The 14,714-nt window shown below is 40.3% G+C and overlaps 1 protein-coding gene across 6 annotated transcripts in view; it reads right to left on the bottom strand.

The window, feature by feature from the left end:
* TJP2 (tight junction protein 2) overlaps positions 1–14,714 on the bottom strand; it is a 69,802-nt gene that overhangs the window by 29,201 nt on the left and 25,887 nt on the right. For 2 of the 6 annotated variants that reach the window (XM_087742662.1, XM_087742658.1), the window contains exon 3: positions 2,858–2,915. The exons of the other annotated variants lie outside the window; for them this stretch is intronic. In XM_087742662.1, coding sequence (XP_087598788.1) covers positions 2,858–2,869 — 12 coding nt within the window. In that variant the 5' untranslated portion in view covers positions 2,870–2,915. The remainder of the gene's footprint in view (positions 1–2,857; positions 2,916–14,714) is intronic. 6 annotated transcript variants of the gene reach the window in all.

Raw genomic sequence — 14,714 nt, 5'->3', positions numbered from 1 at the left:
ACACTCCCCCTGCCCTCAAACATTTAGTAAGTTACTTGTAAGAATAATAAGCTAATCATACAGCCAAACAGATGACTTCATTGCAAAGTCAGGTCAAGCTATCAGTTCCATCCAGGCCACCTGAATGCTGTGAAATTTAAGCCTTAGGCGAACTTTTCCCTTAGACTTCATGTCAGTTAGTTTCCCAGGCAGTGAACAGATAGGAACATATGCCAAATTCAGTACACAATGCTAACCAAAACCTAGACTGCATTTTTTATTAGTGGAACAATTTTAACTGCTGAAGAGTAAGAATTCAGACAGCAGTGTAAAATGTAGAGGTTTCCCCCCCCCTCCTTTAAAATCAAGACTGAATTCAACGTCCTGTGTTTTGACTGTGACCCCATCTCTGCACTTGCCAGCAGAAGTAGGATGAACACAGGCTTGCACCTTCAGCACTGAGCTGCCGAGAGTAAACACTGTTCAGACTGCACTGAGGGGGTTGAGGAGAAACACACTGACACCAGCCTCTGACTGGGGCTTCCCACTTCCAGAGCACATGAGTGGATGTATGTAGTTTAAGACTGTCACTAGAGTTTGGTCAAAATAGTTTAGAATTTCCATCAACATTTCTAAAGAAAAAAACTCATTCCTCTGAACAGACTCATATTCACAGCTTCCAAAACTGTGTTTTAAATTTACTTATTTATTTTTACAAAAACAGCAGGAAGCAGAAACAAATGTAAGGATGTATTTGAGACCTCTAGCCCCGTCTTAGCTCTCCTGCTCTCCTCCCCCTTGCCCTGACAAAGCTTCAACAGCACTGCAAATAGAGAAATATCACCAAAAAAAGACTGTGATGACATGGAGAACAAAAATAATGAAACATTGTCTATGAGCTGTAGTGGTTATAACAGCAAGGACTCTTCTCCCTTGGTTTTGGACTGTCTTTTCTCTAAAGGAAAATGAGAAACATGGATTGACTCCACCAAAATTTAAAAGGAACCTGAAAAGAAATTTAAAAAAAAAAAAGAGAAAGTCTAGGAACGTTACTGCAAATTTTCTTGCATCATCAGAACAGGAGCTGTGAAGAGACTGATGAGTTAATGGAAAGATGAAGGCTTTTGCGTTGGATATTTCATTTTGGAAGAAAACAATTTCTCCAGTATAGGAATTCCTCTATTCAATTTTTTGAAGCGAGATGGAAAGAAAATTTTTTTTTTTTAAAACTAACAAACGAGCACTGTCCCAAACACTGTCTTATGACCTTACCTGCATGCCTTTCTACAAAGGGTAAAGGAAACTAAAGCCCAACTTCACCCCCAGCACAAAATTACAGACGCAATTACAAGCCTTTCACATTTCACACCTATTTTACATCTTTTATGCACAGACATTTAAAATTGAAACTCTTTTTGAAACCAAGTTCAACTCCAATGAGAGACACACACCTTGGTTCTTTGTGGAAGTCTATCCAGACAATAAAATGTTTGTGAATCATGTAGGGAAAAATAAATTGAAAACTAAGCAAGATGATCTATTCTATAAACTGGGACTATGAGAAGAAAAGCACAGCTCCCAGAAAACTCAACAGAGCAACCTCAGAATGTCACAACAAAGCCTTACAGCAGAAGGCAGCATCTCTCCACTCACCCAGGTGAAGAAAGAACTTCCTTACCTTGGCACTGTCTCCCCAGCAGAAAAGCTAACTAGAAGCCTTACACCTAGCACTGTCTGTTTTGATCTCTTCCTCTCTAGCTAGAGAAGAAAAAGGGTGTTTCCTCACACATAATCTAGGCAAGGCTGTATAAGTAAACAGAAGGGAAACCTGAAATGGTCTTGTTGGCTCCACTATGGAAGTGGACACAAAAAAGAGGTTCTTCCCTGCCCCACCCCCTTCATCTGCTACCATGGGCTTAAGCATAAAAACCATGAAAGCTGAGTCCACGTTTTCCCTAAAGACAGACTCCTATACTGAAGATGATCAAGAACTTCAAGTTTAACTGCTGGTCACCCACCTGTAAAGGATGGGGACAGAGGCTCTTCTAGCCACTGATACGAGCAGCCAAGTGGAGGGACTCCGGAGCTGCACCAAGATGTCAGCAGCATGCCTGGTCTCAAAGACCAGATACATCCTTAGAGAATTCAGAAACTGCTCTCACATGTCACCTGCCTGCATAAAGGCAATTATGACAGGCAAAATTGGATGGCTCTCAATTTACAGGCATTCAAAGATGCTGATCAACTTCAATTTCTGGATGATCCCCAAGAGATCATCCCCTCAATAGACAGTGGAGGCTGACTGAAATGAGAAGCAATCTGTACATCACTGTGTGGTGTGAAGGTCCACACCTCTTTTTCAGCTGTAGGCCATAGCCTACTATGCTATTAAAGATGACTGTGAAAAGATGGTCACGTAACACAGGCTGCATATCCAGAGCCTGCCAAGTATTCTTAATTAACATAGTGAAAAATGACTCAAGAGGAACAGGACCTTCATCTGGCCTTTCCTCTACAGCAAGGAAGGGTGCTCAACCCACTTTGAAGTAAGAAGGCTCTGACTGAAGCGTTTTCATGAAGTATCTGCATATGGTATGGCAGATCTTTGGTTAGTATCTAGGAGGATGCGAAAAACTATTTACCCATGGGTCTTTTACAATACAGCCAACATCTCACAAAAAAAGGAGGTACCTTGTTTTCTACCAATAAATGTTCTAGTTCAGAGAAGCATTCCCTACTTTTTGCGTAGGCTCCTGCACCAATACAGCAACTCCCAGAACAGCAACAGATTGCCCTGAAGATATAGGTTTCCAGAATGATGAATGGGTCAGATTAAGGGAAGAGAAGTGATAAAAAATGGTTTTCAACAGATACTCACTAGGCGTAGCATGCAATTGCTCTTCAACAAGGCAGAAACACCTTTTTTTTTTTCGCTCCTAGGGTCATGAAGGAGAAATATGTATAAGGGACAACTCCATGTTAAGAGATCATCAGTTCTACTTTCACATTTGAGTAAAATCAAGATAGTTGTTAACATCAAGATGGTTATATTATCAGGATGCAGTAAGTTAAAAAAAAAAAAAAAATCACATACTGTACAAGTAAGTATACCTCTGCACTGGAATGACAACTTTTGAAGGAGAACAAAAATTTCATGTAGAAGTGAGCTGTGCAGACAATCCTTTCTTCCCCTTCCCTCCAATGGAGAATTATCAGTTAGATATAGCCTTTGCTTTCTCCCAAATTACTTGACAAGAACAAATACCTTGCTATCAGAGCAAAGGTATTTTGCTGCTAACAAGTACATTCATCATGTATTATCAGACTCTGTGCGAGAAACACTTTTTTCCAAAATGCATTTAGAAGCAGTAATCTCAAGATAAGGGTTGTCTAAAAAGACCTATTTAAAGAAAATATAAACTAAGCATAACAATTCTAATAATCTGTTTTTCCTATATTTGATAAGTTGAATGTTGTTACACAGAAACACAAACAGAACTGGTTTTAATGCAAAAGAAGTGATGATGTCAAAAACTTTTCTTACTCATTTCACTTAAAAGTTACACTATTCACTTGCTATAATTTGTAAATTCTATCTACAACAGTACTGGCAAATGCTACCTAGAGTACAATATGCCTATTCCAGCCATTCAAAGACCAATATTTACTTCTTAAGTTGCATGAAAACTTTTAAAACCATCATATGAGAACTGTTTACTAGACAATAATTAAGGCGTTTTTGTTTTACTTCTTTCAGGAACAGTTTGAATCCAGCACAACGACAACACCCACAGTCATTACTTGACACTGTGCTCAGCATTATTTCATTACAAATTTTGCTTCCAGTTAGCAAAACCACTCCTTCTTAAAAAATACCCAGTACCAAAGCTGTTGGCTACAGACCCAAGAGTATAATTCAGGCTTCTTGACTTCAAATCAAGTAGCCTATCCACTGAAATGTGTCGTGCAAGGAAGCAAACACACAGATTTCCTCCATTTCTGTCAAACAGAAGTTTTACAACAAAACAGACCCCGTAATAGGAAAACAGGGGTCAACCTTCTCCCATTGTGGCAGTTTTAGCTAGCAAACAGATGGGGAAAAATTCCAGGGTGGCAGAACTTGCATTCATTTCTACCTTGCGTTGCACTATGACACTCCAAATGCCTTTCAGACTGCAAACTGAACTACAATCCAGTCCCATGCAGAACTGAGATGAAGGGCAAAAGCAAAAGCACTGTTCACCAGACTACTGAGAATATTAATTGACAAACACATCTAGGTCTCACTTGCACTGCAGTCCTGTTACTAACATTCACAGCATAACGCCCCAGATTTTGTAGTGCACAAAAATTGTTTAAAAAATAAGCCAAAGGAGACAGAAAAAAAGATCTCCGCTGATCTGGAGCTTTGACAAGTTGTGGGGTTTTTAATTCAAAATTTATCACTTAATCCAGCTCACAGCATGTCAATGAAAAACGCTTAAATGTTATGAAGGGCATCACACAATCTGCCCATAATAGCAGTCCCTGCACAAGCATTCTTCGAATGGTTCACAGTGTGAAATAGCATCCCCAGTTGAAAGAATTTTTGCAGAAATTTGCCTGAGCACAGGAAAGAACACATCAAAATAGAGGCATAGGATTTGAGTTTTGCAAATATTTAATTATTCTGCAATTCCAAAAAATAAAAGGAGTAACAAGTCACCTGGACTCTGAAAAGAAGCTGGTAAAGAATGTGGCATGAGGCATCCTGTTGCTGGATTACTGAGTAAAACTCTATAACCTTTGAACAGCTGTATATCTGAATAGCTTTATTTGTTTCAACTCTGTATTAAAGAAACACCTAAATAAAACTCAGGAGGCTGTATGTATAAGATATTTAAGTAATGCATACGCTAGTCTCTTGGGTGGGCGAATAAACTGGTTTTCAGGGAAATTTTTAACTGTCCATGCCAGTAAGACACTACCTAGGAAAAGTGTGTTTCCTATATATTTAAAGCCAAACATTTACCAATTATATTGAAGACTTTCAGAAAGCAGGACAAGCACTTTGAAAGGAGGAAATTGGAGTATCAGGGTTTTCTTAAAACATTTTGAGTTCAAATCACAATTCACCTTAGAAATAGCGAATAAAAATCCAAGGTAGTTTTTTGTTTGTTTGTTTGTTTGCTTGCTTGCTTGCTTTCTAGATGCTTTCTTCTTCTCAGGCTCATTAAAGTTTCCTTGCCTCTAGAAATGAGCACCTTTGGAAGGTTCACAGAAGACCAACACCCCTTTTCATCTTTGGCGATGCAGGTTTCTCTTCCCAAACACACATCTACCTCATAGGCAGGGTACAATTTCACAAGATACGAACTAAACAACAACTTCCTTTTGACCATAACTATTTCCAGACTCCTCCTGCTCATTTTCATGCAGCCCCTTGACTCACTCCATGAATTCTGCTGTTTGGCTCTTCAAAGTAAGGCAAAACAGCATCCCAAAGCATGAGAATAACTGCTCATCTTTTCCCACTGGACTATTCTATTGCCATGTCTGAGCTGAACTGGCTTGCCAAGGAACAGCTGAATACCAGGAGATGAAGCAGAAGGAATGTTGGAACTCTGCACCTAAGATCAACTCAGCCATCAGATGAAGCTTCACCTTCAAGGATACACCAGGGTGGGAAAGCTAGATTTGATTAAAGGAACAGATTAAATATATAATCATAGAATCATTAAGGTTGGAAAAGACACTTAAGATCATGGAGTCCAACCGTTAACCTAGCACTGCCAAGTCCACCACTAAACCATGTCCTCAAGCACCATGTCTACCCATCTTTTAAATACCTCCAGGGATGAAGACTCAACCACTTCCCTGGGCAGCCTGTTCCAGTGCTTGACAACCCCTTCGGTGAAGAAAAATTTCCTAATATCCAATCTAAACCTCCCCTGGCACAACTTGAGGCCGTCTTCTCTTGTCCTATCAATTGTTACTTGGGAGAAGAGACCAACATCCACCTTGCTACAACCTCCTTTCAGGTAGTTGTAGAGAGCCATAAAGTCTGCCTGAGACTCCTTTTCTCCAGGCTAAACAACCCCAGTTCCCTCACCTGCTCCTCACAGGACTTGTGCTCTAGATCCTTCACGAGCTTCACTGCCCTTCTTTGGACATGCTCCAGCACCTCAATGTCCTTCTTGTAGTGAGAGGCCCAAAATTGAACACAGTACTCAATGTGTGGCCTCACCAGTGTCCAGCACAGGGGCACTATCACCTCCCTGGTCCTGCTGGCCACACTATTCCTGATACAAGCCAGGATGCCATTGGCCCTCTTGGCCACCTGAGCACACTGCTGGCTCGTGTTCAGGTGGCTGTCAACCAACACCCCCAGGTCCTTTTCCGCCAGGCAGCTCTCCAGCCACTCCTCCCCAAGCCTGTAGCGTTGCATGGGGTTGTTGACCTAAGTGCAGGACACAGTACTTAGCGTTGTTGAACCTCATACAACTGACCTTGGCCCATTGATCCAGCCTGTCCAGATCCCTCTGTAGGGTCTTCCTGCCCTCCACCAGGTTGACACTTCCACCCAACTTGGTGTCATGTGCAAACTTACTGAGGGTGCACTCAATCCCCTCATCCAGATCACTGGTAAAGATACCAAATAGAACTGGCCCCAACACTGAGCCCTGGGGAACACCACTTGTGACCGGCAGCCAAGTAGATTTAACTCCATTCAGAACTCTGTGGGCCTGGCCTGCCAGCCAGGAGCAGGGAAATCAATGCAACACAGAAAAAACTTTTAATGGAAAAGACAGGAAAATAAAAGTTCCCGAGTGGCTTTAAGGGTACCTAAGACTATGAGAAAATATATTCTGTCCTGCTTTTTAATCCATCTTTGATAAAACAGATTACTACCCTCATGAATATACTTTACCCTAGTATATCCCGATAGCCATGAACAAGTCACGTATCTTGTCTGTTTGCCCATATTCTAGAAGGAACATTTATGAAGGCCTTGCAGGTATTAATGTAATACTAGGATATAATTTGATATATAAATACATTAAGATATATTAATAAAAATATATTTTATATACATATATACACACACTAAATATATCTGCCCCTGTAGCACAGAAGAATAGAAAGAAAGCCTGTTTCTTTTCCCCCCTCACACTGCATATTAAAAAGGCATGCAAGCACTAGGCGCTGCACTTCTCCTGCTAAATTCACAGGGCGCTTAGATGTATAGAGCAGACCAGTAAAACAAGTAGGAAACCTCATATTCCAGAAGAAACCCAACAAGTTGTTGACATATTATTTTTGCACAATGAAGACAATCCATGCAAGCCAGCAAAACTGAGCCGAGACTCAAGCTGTACAACTCGCAACTAACCCAGAGAGACACTAGGTGGTGTAGTGATGCTGCAACTGAGGCACACATCGCTCCCCTGCCCCAGAAAAAGATGTTAAATACAAAATAAAAATAAAATAAAATAAAATAAAATAAAAAAAATATATAAAAATAAAAAATAAATTCTTTTACAACTTCAGGCTACTGCTTTGGCACACAACATGGTATTATTGCTCTGAAGAACGAGACTCAATATTACATACAGTATCTTCCTTTATTTATTTCTCAAACAGGTTGGTATTTGAGTGGTTTTGATAAATGTAATTTGTTTAAGTTAAGAAACTCTGAGAAAGGTCTAACATCTTGTTAGGCGAAAATCCTATTTCACAACTTGCCGTTCAGACTAAAAGTGACAGGAAATGTGATGTTAAAACAAGGCTAAAACAAGGCATTAGGTGTTTTTTGTTTTGTCAATCTCAAGCACATATCCTATCATCAATCAGACAGACTGTTCTCTTTTTTACTTTTAAATTCCAGCTTTATTAAGTTTAAGTGCCTTTCCACCACAATTATTTCAAGAATCAATTGCACTGTTTATACAAAGGAAATAAACATATTCCCCACGCAGTCTGATGTTCTGAAAAGAGAGAAACATCTGGTACTCCAAAGATAAACCATGCATATTACTCATTGGTCACACCAAGACACCATGGAAATGGGTACCTGAAAAACTCTTAACCAGATTTGAACCAATAATACATGACAGTTGCACCTAAAGTTAGAAATGCTACATTTTAGCACTAACAACAAAAAAGAGAATTATACTTACATTTTTGGATTGAACCTTTTTCTTCCAGGCTACTTTTAACCTGAACGTAAGAAGTTTACACTTTCATGAAGTACTATGAGGTCCTTCAAGGTCCTGATTTTGCTGACACAAAGGCATAATTTCTCATTACACCAGAAGAGTCAAGCAACGCACAACCTGGGATTTTCTAAAATTCATTCACTTGTATTTCACAGTACTTGTGATCTCTGCCATTAAGAACAACAGTGAATCATTTCAATTCAGCACCCAGAAATTACTTAGGATTCTGTGGTGCCTTTTTAAAACTATGATGCTTATTGAACAACTATCTTTTTAACTGCCTGTTCCCTCTCTAACTATTGGAAGGGGTAAATGCAAAAGCAGCCACCGCCATTCAGTTGGCAGCCAGTCACGAGTGGTGTTCCCTAGGGCTCAGTACTGGGGCCGGTCTTGTTCAGTATCTTCACTGATGATCTGGATGAGGGGACTGGGCGCACCCCCAGTGAGTTTGCAGATGACACCAAGTTGGGTGGAAGTGTCGATCTGCTGGAGGGTAGGAAGGCCCTACAGAGGGACCTGGACAACCTGGATCATTGGGGCCGGGGCCAACTGCATGAGATTCAACAAGGCTAAGTGCCAGGTCCTGCACTTGGGTCTCAACAACCCCATGCAACGCTACAGGATTGGGGGAGAGCGGCTGGAGGGCTGCCTGGCAGAAAAGGACCTGGGGGTGTTGGTTGACAGCCACCCGAACACAAGCCAGCAGTGTGCTCAGGTGGCCAAGAGGGCCAATGGCATCCTGGCTTGTATCAGGAATAGTGTGGCCAGCAGGACCAGGGAGGTGACAGTGCCCCTGTGCTGGGCACTGGTGAGGCCACACCTCGAGTACCGTGTTGTTTTGGGCCCCTTGCCACAAGAAGGACATTGAGGTGCTGGAGCATGTCCAAAGAAGGGCAATGAAGCTGGTGAAGAGTCTAGAGCACAAGTCTTATGAGGAGTGGCTGAGGGAACTGGGGTTGTTTAGTCTGGAGAAGAGGAGGCTGAGGGGAGACCTTATTGCTCTTTACAACTACCTGAAAGGAGGCTGTAGTGAGGTGGGGATCGGTCTCTTCTCCCTAGTAATAAGTGATAGGATGAGAGGAAATGGCCTCACGCTGCGCCAGGGGAAGTTTAGGTTGGACATTAGGAAAAAAATTCTTCACTGAAAGGGTAATCAGGCATTGGAACAGGCTGCCCAGGGAAGTGGTTGAGTCTCCACCCCTGGAGGTATTTAAAAGACAGGCAGACGTGGTACTTGAGGACATGGTTTAGTGGTGGACTTGGCAGTGCTAGGTTAATGGTTGGACTCGATGATCTTAAGGGTCTTTTCCAACCTTAACGATTCTATGATTCTATGAACTGCTTTAATGGTATGCTACCAGGAACAGGTCCTCATTTACCATTATTGGGGGTGGGGAGGGGGGAATGGTGAGAAGGGCAAAAAGCGGTATTTACCCAGCAGAGTATAACAGATTCAGAACATGAAACAACATCAATTTACAACCTTCGCATGCTATACAAATTAAAAGTATATGTGCAAAACTTCTAAATTTTTCTGGGATTAGGTGGAAGACATGAGTGCAGTAGTTTACACTTGTTGCAGCTGAATCCTACTGAGCTTAGACGCATACATATGCATCATCAAAAACCAGTACAATATCCCATTACAAAGTAAACAAAAGCATATTCAAGATGGGGAGAAAAAAAAAAAAAGAAACTGATTATATGCAAAACACAGCTGCAAGATACCCAGGTCTTACCTACTGAAAGCCTAAAACTCATAAAAATATAGCTTAGGTCTGTTTCAGGAGCATGTCCCCTCCGCTACCTTTTGCCCAACAACAGTTCTGTCATTACCCTGGGGAAATTACACTGCAATTGTTCCAGTGCCTCCCCCAACAGGAAGCAACCAATTGTTCAAAATTTGTGAGGGAACAGCTTCAAGTGAAATTGCCGTTTTGGAGAAGAAAGCAGATCCCATTTCAAAAAAAAAAAAAAAAAGCAACAATGTTTTAAATTCTTTTATTTTTTAGAAAACAATTTCTGCCTCTTGAGAAATAATGCTCTGGGAACTAACATCTTTTTCCATCAAAGTTCAAAGTTTTCTTCCTTTTCACACGTTGCTTCACAGAGGAAAGCCAGAAGCTGTTTTTCCCAAGTGTTCTGGGACATGCAGCACCAGTCCAGCGGATGAGTCTTAGAAACACTTATTTACTCTCCCACAAGTGTTGAAGGGGTTCTAAAGAAAAGAACAAGCCTCACCTTCTGGGGTACAGCATGTGCCCAATCTTGCAATAAAGTAGATTTCCCCACCACCCCTTTTTCAAAAACGCAGCAAGGCTTCAGGAGATAAAAACCTGGAAGCCAAGCAATCTCAGTTGAAGATCAAAACTAATTTAGGTAAAAGGCTGACAGATCAATTATACTTGTGTATGTAGCATATGTATGTCCACACTGGAAAGTGAAGACAGTTTATTTGCTGTTTTGTTTTCTGAACGGTTTTCCTAGACTTTCACCTTGTCACACAGACTATGGTGCCAATAAGTTGTTTTTGTTTACGCTACAAGAAGGTAATGCTACTGAAGGGACACTAAACTTTCAGTTCACCTAGTCAACACCAGCTTTAAAGGCTATCTTTGACTTAACAACCCCCATTCACTTTAACTGTAAAACCTAATGCATTTCTTTCCAGTCACACTGTTTCTGCACCTTCTGCTCCTTAAGATGCCCCTGCAAATCAAGTTTGAGAATCAAAGTGCTCGAGCAGTTCGTGCATAAGCTAAGTTCAAGAGGACCACTTTTTGCTTGGCATCATTAAAAAAATGTTTGTTCTAATGTACTTGCAATATCAGGATTTGATGGGGAGGTTAATTTAACTCACTAGGTGTGCATATTCAATTTCATTATGCTAGATAACTTAAATTTTTTTGATTAGTTTAACTGAAAAATGTAACTGCAGCTGCTATTACTTAAGGATCTCATTTCAGAGTCAGTTATTTTCTGCAGCCAAAGCACAGCTTTTAGTCTCGTAGCATCTTAAAATATAAAATTGAAAGAAAAACACAAAGCACCATATGCATTACATGGTCCAAAGCACTGATTACAATTTTGTTCAACTTCAGTGGTACGCCTTCTACTGCTACTGTTTTTGAATGCTTCAGCTTCCTGCACCCATATTCAAATAGCAAATCAAGCAGTAGAAGTGACCAACTCTAGCATGAAGTGACCACTGGTAAGAAACTGCATTTCTGCTATTCCATGGTGCTTACAGGCTCTGTGATTGCATAAACTTTGTTATTCAACAACTATGGCTCCCAAATATGAGTAAAACAAGCTGGGTACCTGTCTACTGCTTCCGGTAACTGGTTTTTAAAAGGCCAATTCATTGCTGGGATCCAATCCAATCAGGTCAGTATTTATATGTAATCATCTAGTCATAATGCAAGACAATTCAAACAATGGTACAATTGTTAGTTTCCGAGCTTAGTCCCAAACTAAATTTTCTTTCCCTGTTAAGGTTTCTAGTATCCTTTGTTCTAACTCTATTAATAGAAGAATGATATGCCGTATTCCTGGAAGCATTTTATTTTGTTCGAGCATTCCTGTGGCAGTAAGATTATGTATTGTCACATTAGTTTTCCTCTCTTGGCTGACGGAAATAAACCTGAATATGGTTCTGTATCGTGCATAAATTTTAATGGTACATATGACCACATCTAAGACTAAAACCCCATAAGATTCACATGCTACAATGCATTTCATACAACTATCAATGCTATACCACAAACCTCACAAAAAAAAAAAACCCCAAAACGTCAAACAGAAAGGTCTCTGATACACAAGGTAGATAAGTAAAAGCTTCAAATACATTTAAACATCCACAACAGCAAGAACCTAATTCAAATTTCTGTTGAAAAACAAGTTAAAAATTGACAATTCAAAAGACGTCAAATCTCTATAAAATTAAGCTGTTTTGAGCTTGAAGTCCTATGTTCAGCATCATTCAGATACACACCACAACAGCTTGATTTATTACCCAATTCTTAGCTGTCTTCTAGTCACACTAGTCATACCTCTCCACATTCCTTTCCTTCTACCAGCATACTCCTGCCTTCAAGGTCTTAAGCAACCCACCTCTCCCTCTCAAGATGTCTCAACAGCTTAATCAGTCATGCCCGAAAGCATTGCTGAAGTTCACCCCTAAACTTGAACGTGTCTTGTGCATATCTAAAATGAAAGCAAAATCTGGTGCAAAAGGGAGTTCAGTAATTTTTCTGTCATCCATACAGTGGGATGCATGGATGCAAATGCAAATCTGGGGATTGAATTTGAAGGGTTTAGGTCCATAAGTCTTATACTAATGCTCCTCCCAGTACATTTGGAAGAAGAGGAAACAAGCAAACAAACAAACAAACAAATCACCAAGCCCCTCCCAACATCTCAATTACCATGAGATAGTGGATTAAGCCAGCTGCACCTGCTTCAGTAAAACACATTCAGAATCCCTTGGCTCACAGCAAAGTTTCCCCCTCAGGGCCTCCAAAGGAGTATAATTGTTTTTTCAAACAATAAAACTAAGAGCAAATGCTCCCCACAGCTCTGAATTTTTCTGGGACAGTATCACCAGCAACCTATCATCCAAAATAAGGTTGTGTTACACTGAAACTTACCACGTACCTGATGACACTGATAAAACACTCCAAGGTAAGAAAACAACAGAAAGGCAGATGAGAGCAGTAAAATTCAAGTATTTTCCATTCCTTCTTCTCAATCCTTTTGCAAGATTGGATGTGAAGCTGAAGTATACCACACAGTTATGTACTAGCGCATGACTTCGCTAACATTCGAACAGGTTTTTACAAAGAACATTTCAAACATCCCCCAACTTATGCAGAAATTATTCCTACCAATAGTGTTAATGACAGCAGTCAACCAATAACCAATAAATCAACACAAGGGATGGGGGAGGTGTAGGGGTGAAGTCTGCTGCCCCTTTTCTTTAGTATCAAGACAGTAACTTTCACTTGGCTGATTCATTCCCAAAGCACTAATCTGAGTTTATCTGCAGCCATTCTTGCTTCACTTGAAAGGATGCCAGCAGAACAATTTGAAACTAGAACCCTTGATGCAATCTTTCCACCAAGTCAACACTTCACATGCATGTAATGTCAGTGTAAGGAACTTCAGGCTTTGCTCCAACCATTAAATGAAACCAAACTGACACACCCCTATGAAACAGTGCCATTTCCACTGAACTGGAAACTGAAGCACACAAAGAATAAGCTGACCAGAACAAGATCAGTGACAGAACAAATTTTATTCCTCCTTTTGCAACTATTAGTCACTTTCATAAACCACATGAAGCTTTAAAAAGAACTGGGAAAGAAACAAAAGAGGATCCTTTTGCTCACATCCATATGTGGCTAAAAGGAAAATAAACATCTCAGAATCATTAAGGTTTAGAAATACTTCAAGTTACCAACCAGAGCAAAGCTCACTTTGGTAGCAACTGCAAGTTCATTCTCAACTGAGATTCAGAACATTAAGTTTTCTTCTTGTGGTTTGAGCCACATAAAAGAGCATTATACACTTCAAGAACCTTCTGACAGATGAAGCAGAAGCAAACCATGATGAAGTGTTCTGCTTTTTTCCTATCTGAAAGAAAAAGAAGTTATGTACCTGCATATAGACAAACAAGCCTTACAAAAAGGTAAGAAAAATTTAATCCCTTTTCAAATCATTGTGATCAAAGAGTTTTAGTCCATCCTTATTGCTGCAGAAGACATTAGGAACATATCTACTGGCTTCAACAAGGTAAAGCAGGAAAAGAAAGCTTGGAAAAGAATGAAAAATTAAGTCAAATTATTACAACAGTCAGAGAAGTTAATGGATGAAATTTAATGAAGGAAATTCTATAGTTTAACACCATAGCAATGTTAAAATTAAGAAGGCTTCATAATAACCTGTCAAACAAAAAGCCACACAGAAAGTGACAAAACATACTCAAGGCATCCTCGTATGTCAGACTAGATCATAAGTATTTCACATACACCAAGGGGACAGCAGACTGATGTACCAACAGTACTCTGGTATAGGGCTTTTCACATTTTACCAATAGCTTGACAAGTGTGTCTGAGGCACACGACTGAAGATCTCCTCACCTTCTCCTCCATCCTAATCTATCCTTAAACCTTTTAGGCGCACTGGGCATTGCGCACAAATAGCTAGGGAAGCATAACTGCCAAAGCGGAACTGAGTGCATAGCAGCTATTGGAAATGTCAGTAGGCATCCATCTGCAATCAGCGCTATGACTTTAGAACCCCAGGGTTTTTGCAACCTGACCTACTGTTTGTAACACATCATACCAAGGTAAAGCACATACAAGTATTTGTCAACTGTCAGCAGCTGAAAGGGAGTTCCTGCCAAAGTACTGGGTCAGGAACAACATCCCGACTTTGACTGCAAGACCTTCAGGAAACTTTAAGTGCTAGAAAATAAAAATTTACAGCCAAACTGTAACCATTATGTAGTCCACAGACAAAACAATGCAAGTACAA

The sequence above is a fragment of the Nipponia nippon genome, unplaced genomic scaffold, assembly GCF_047370975.1.
Source record: "Nipponia nippon isolate SJK-2023a ecotype South Korea unplaced genomic scaffold, ASM4737097v1 scaffold_8, whole genome shotgun sequence".
Classification (NCBI taxonomy): domain Eukaryota; kingdom Metazoa; phylum Chordata; class Aves; order Pelecaniformes; family Threskiornithidae; genus Nipponia; species Nipponia nippon.
The sequence above is the reverse complement of the archived record's forward strand: the minus strand, read 5'-3'. Positions and strand labels throughout refer to the sequence as shown.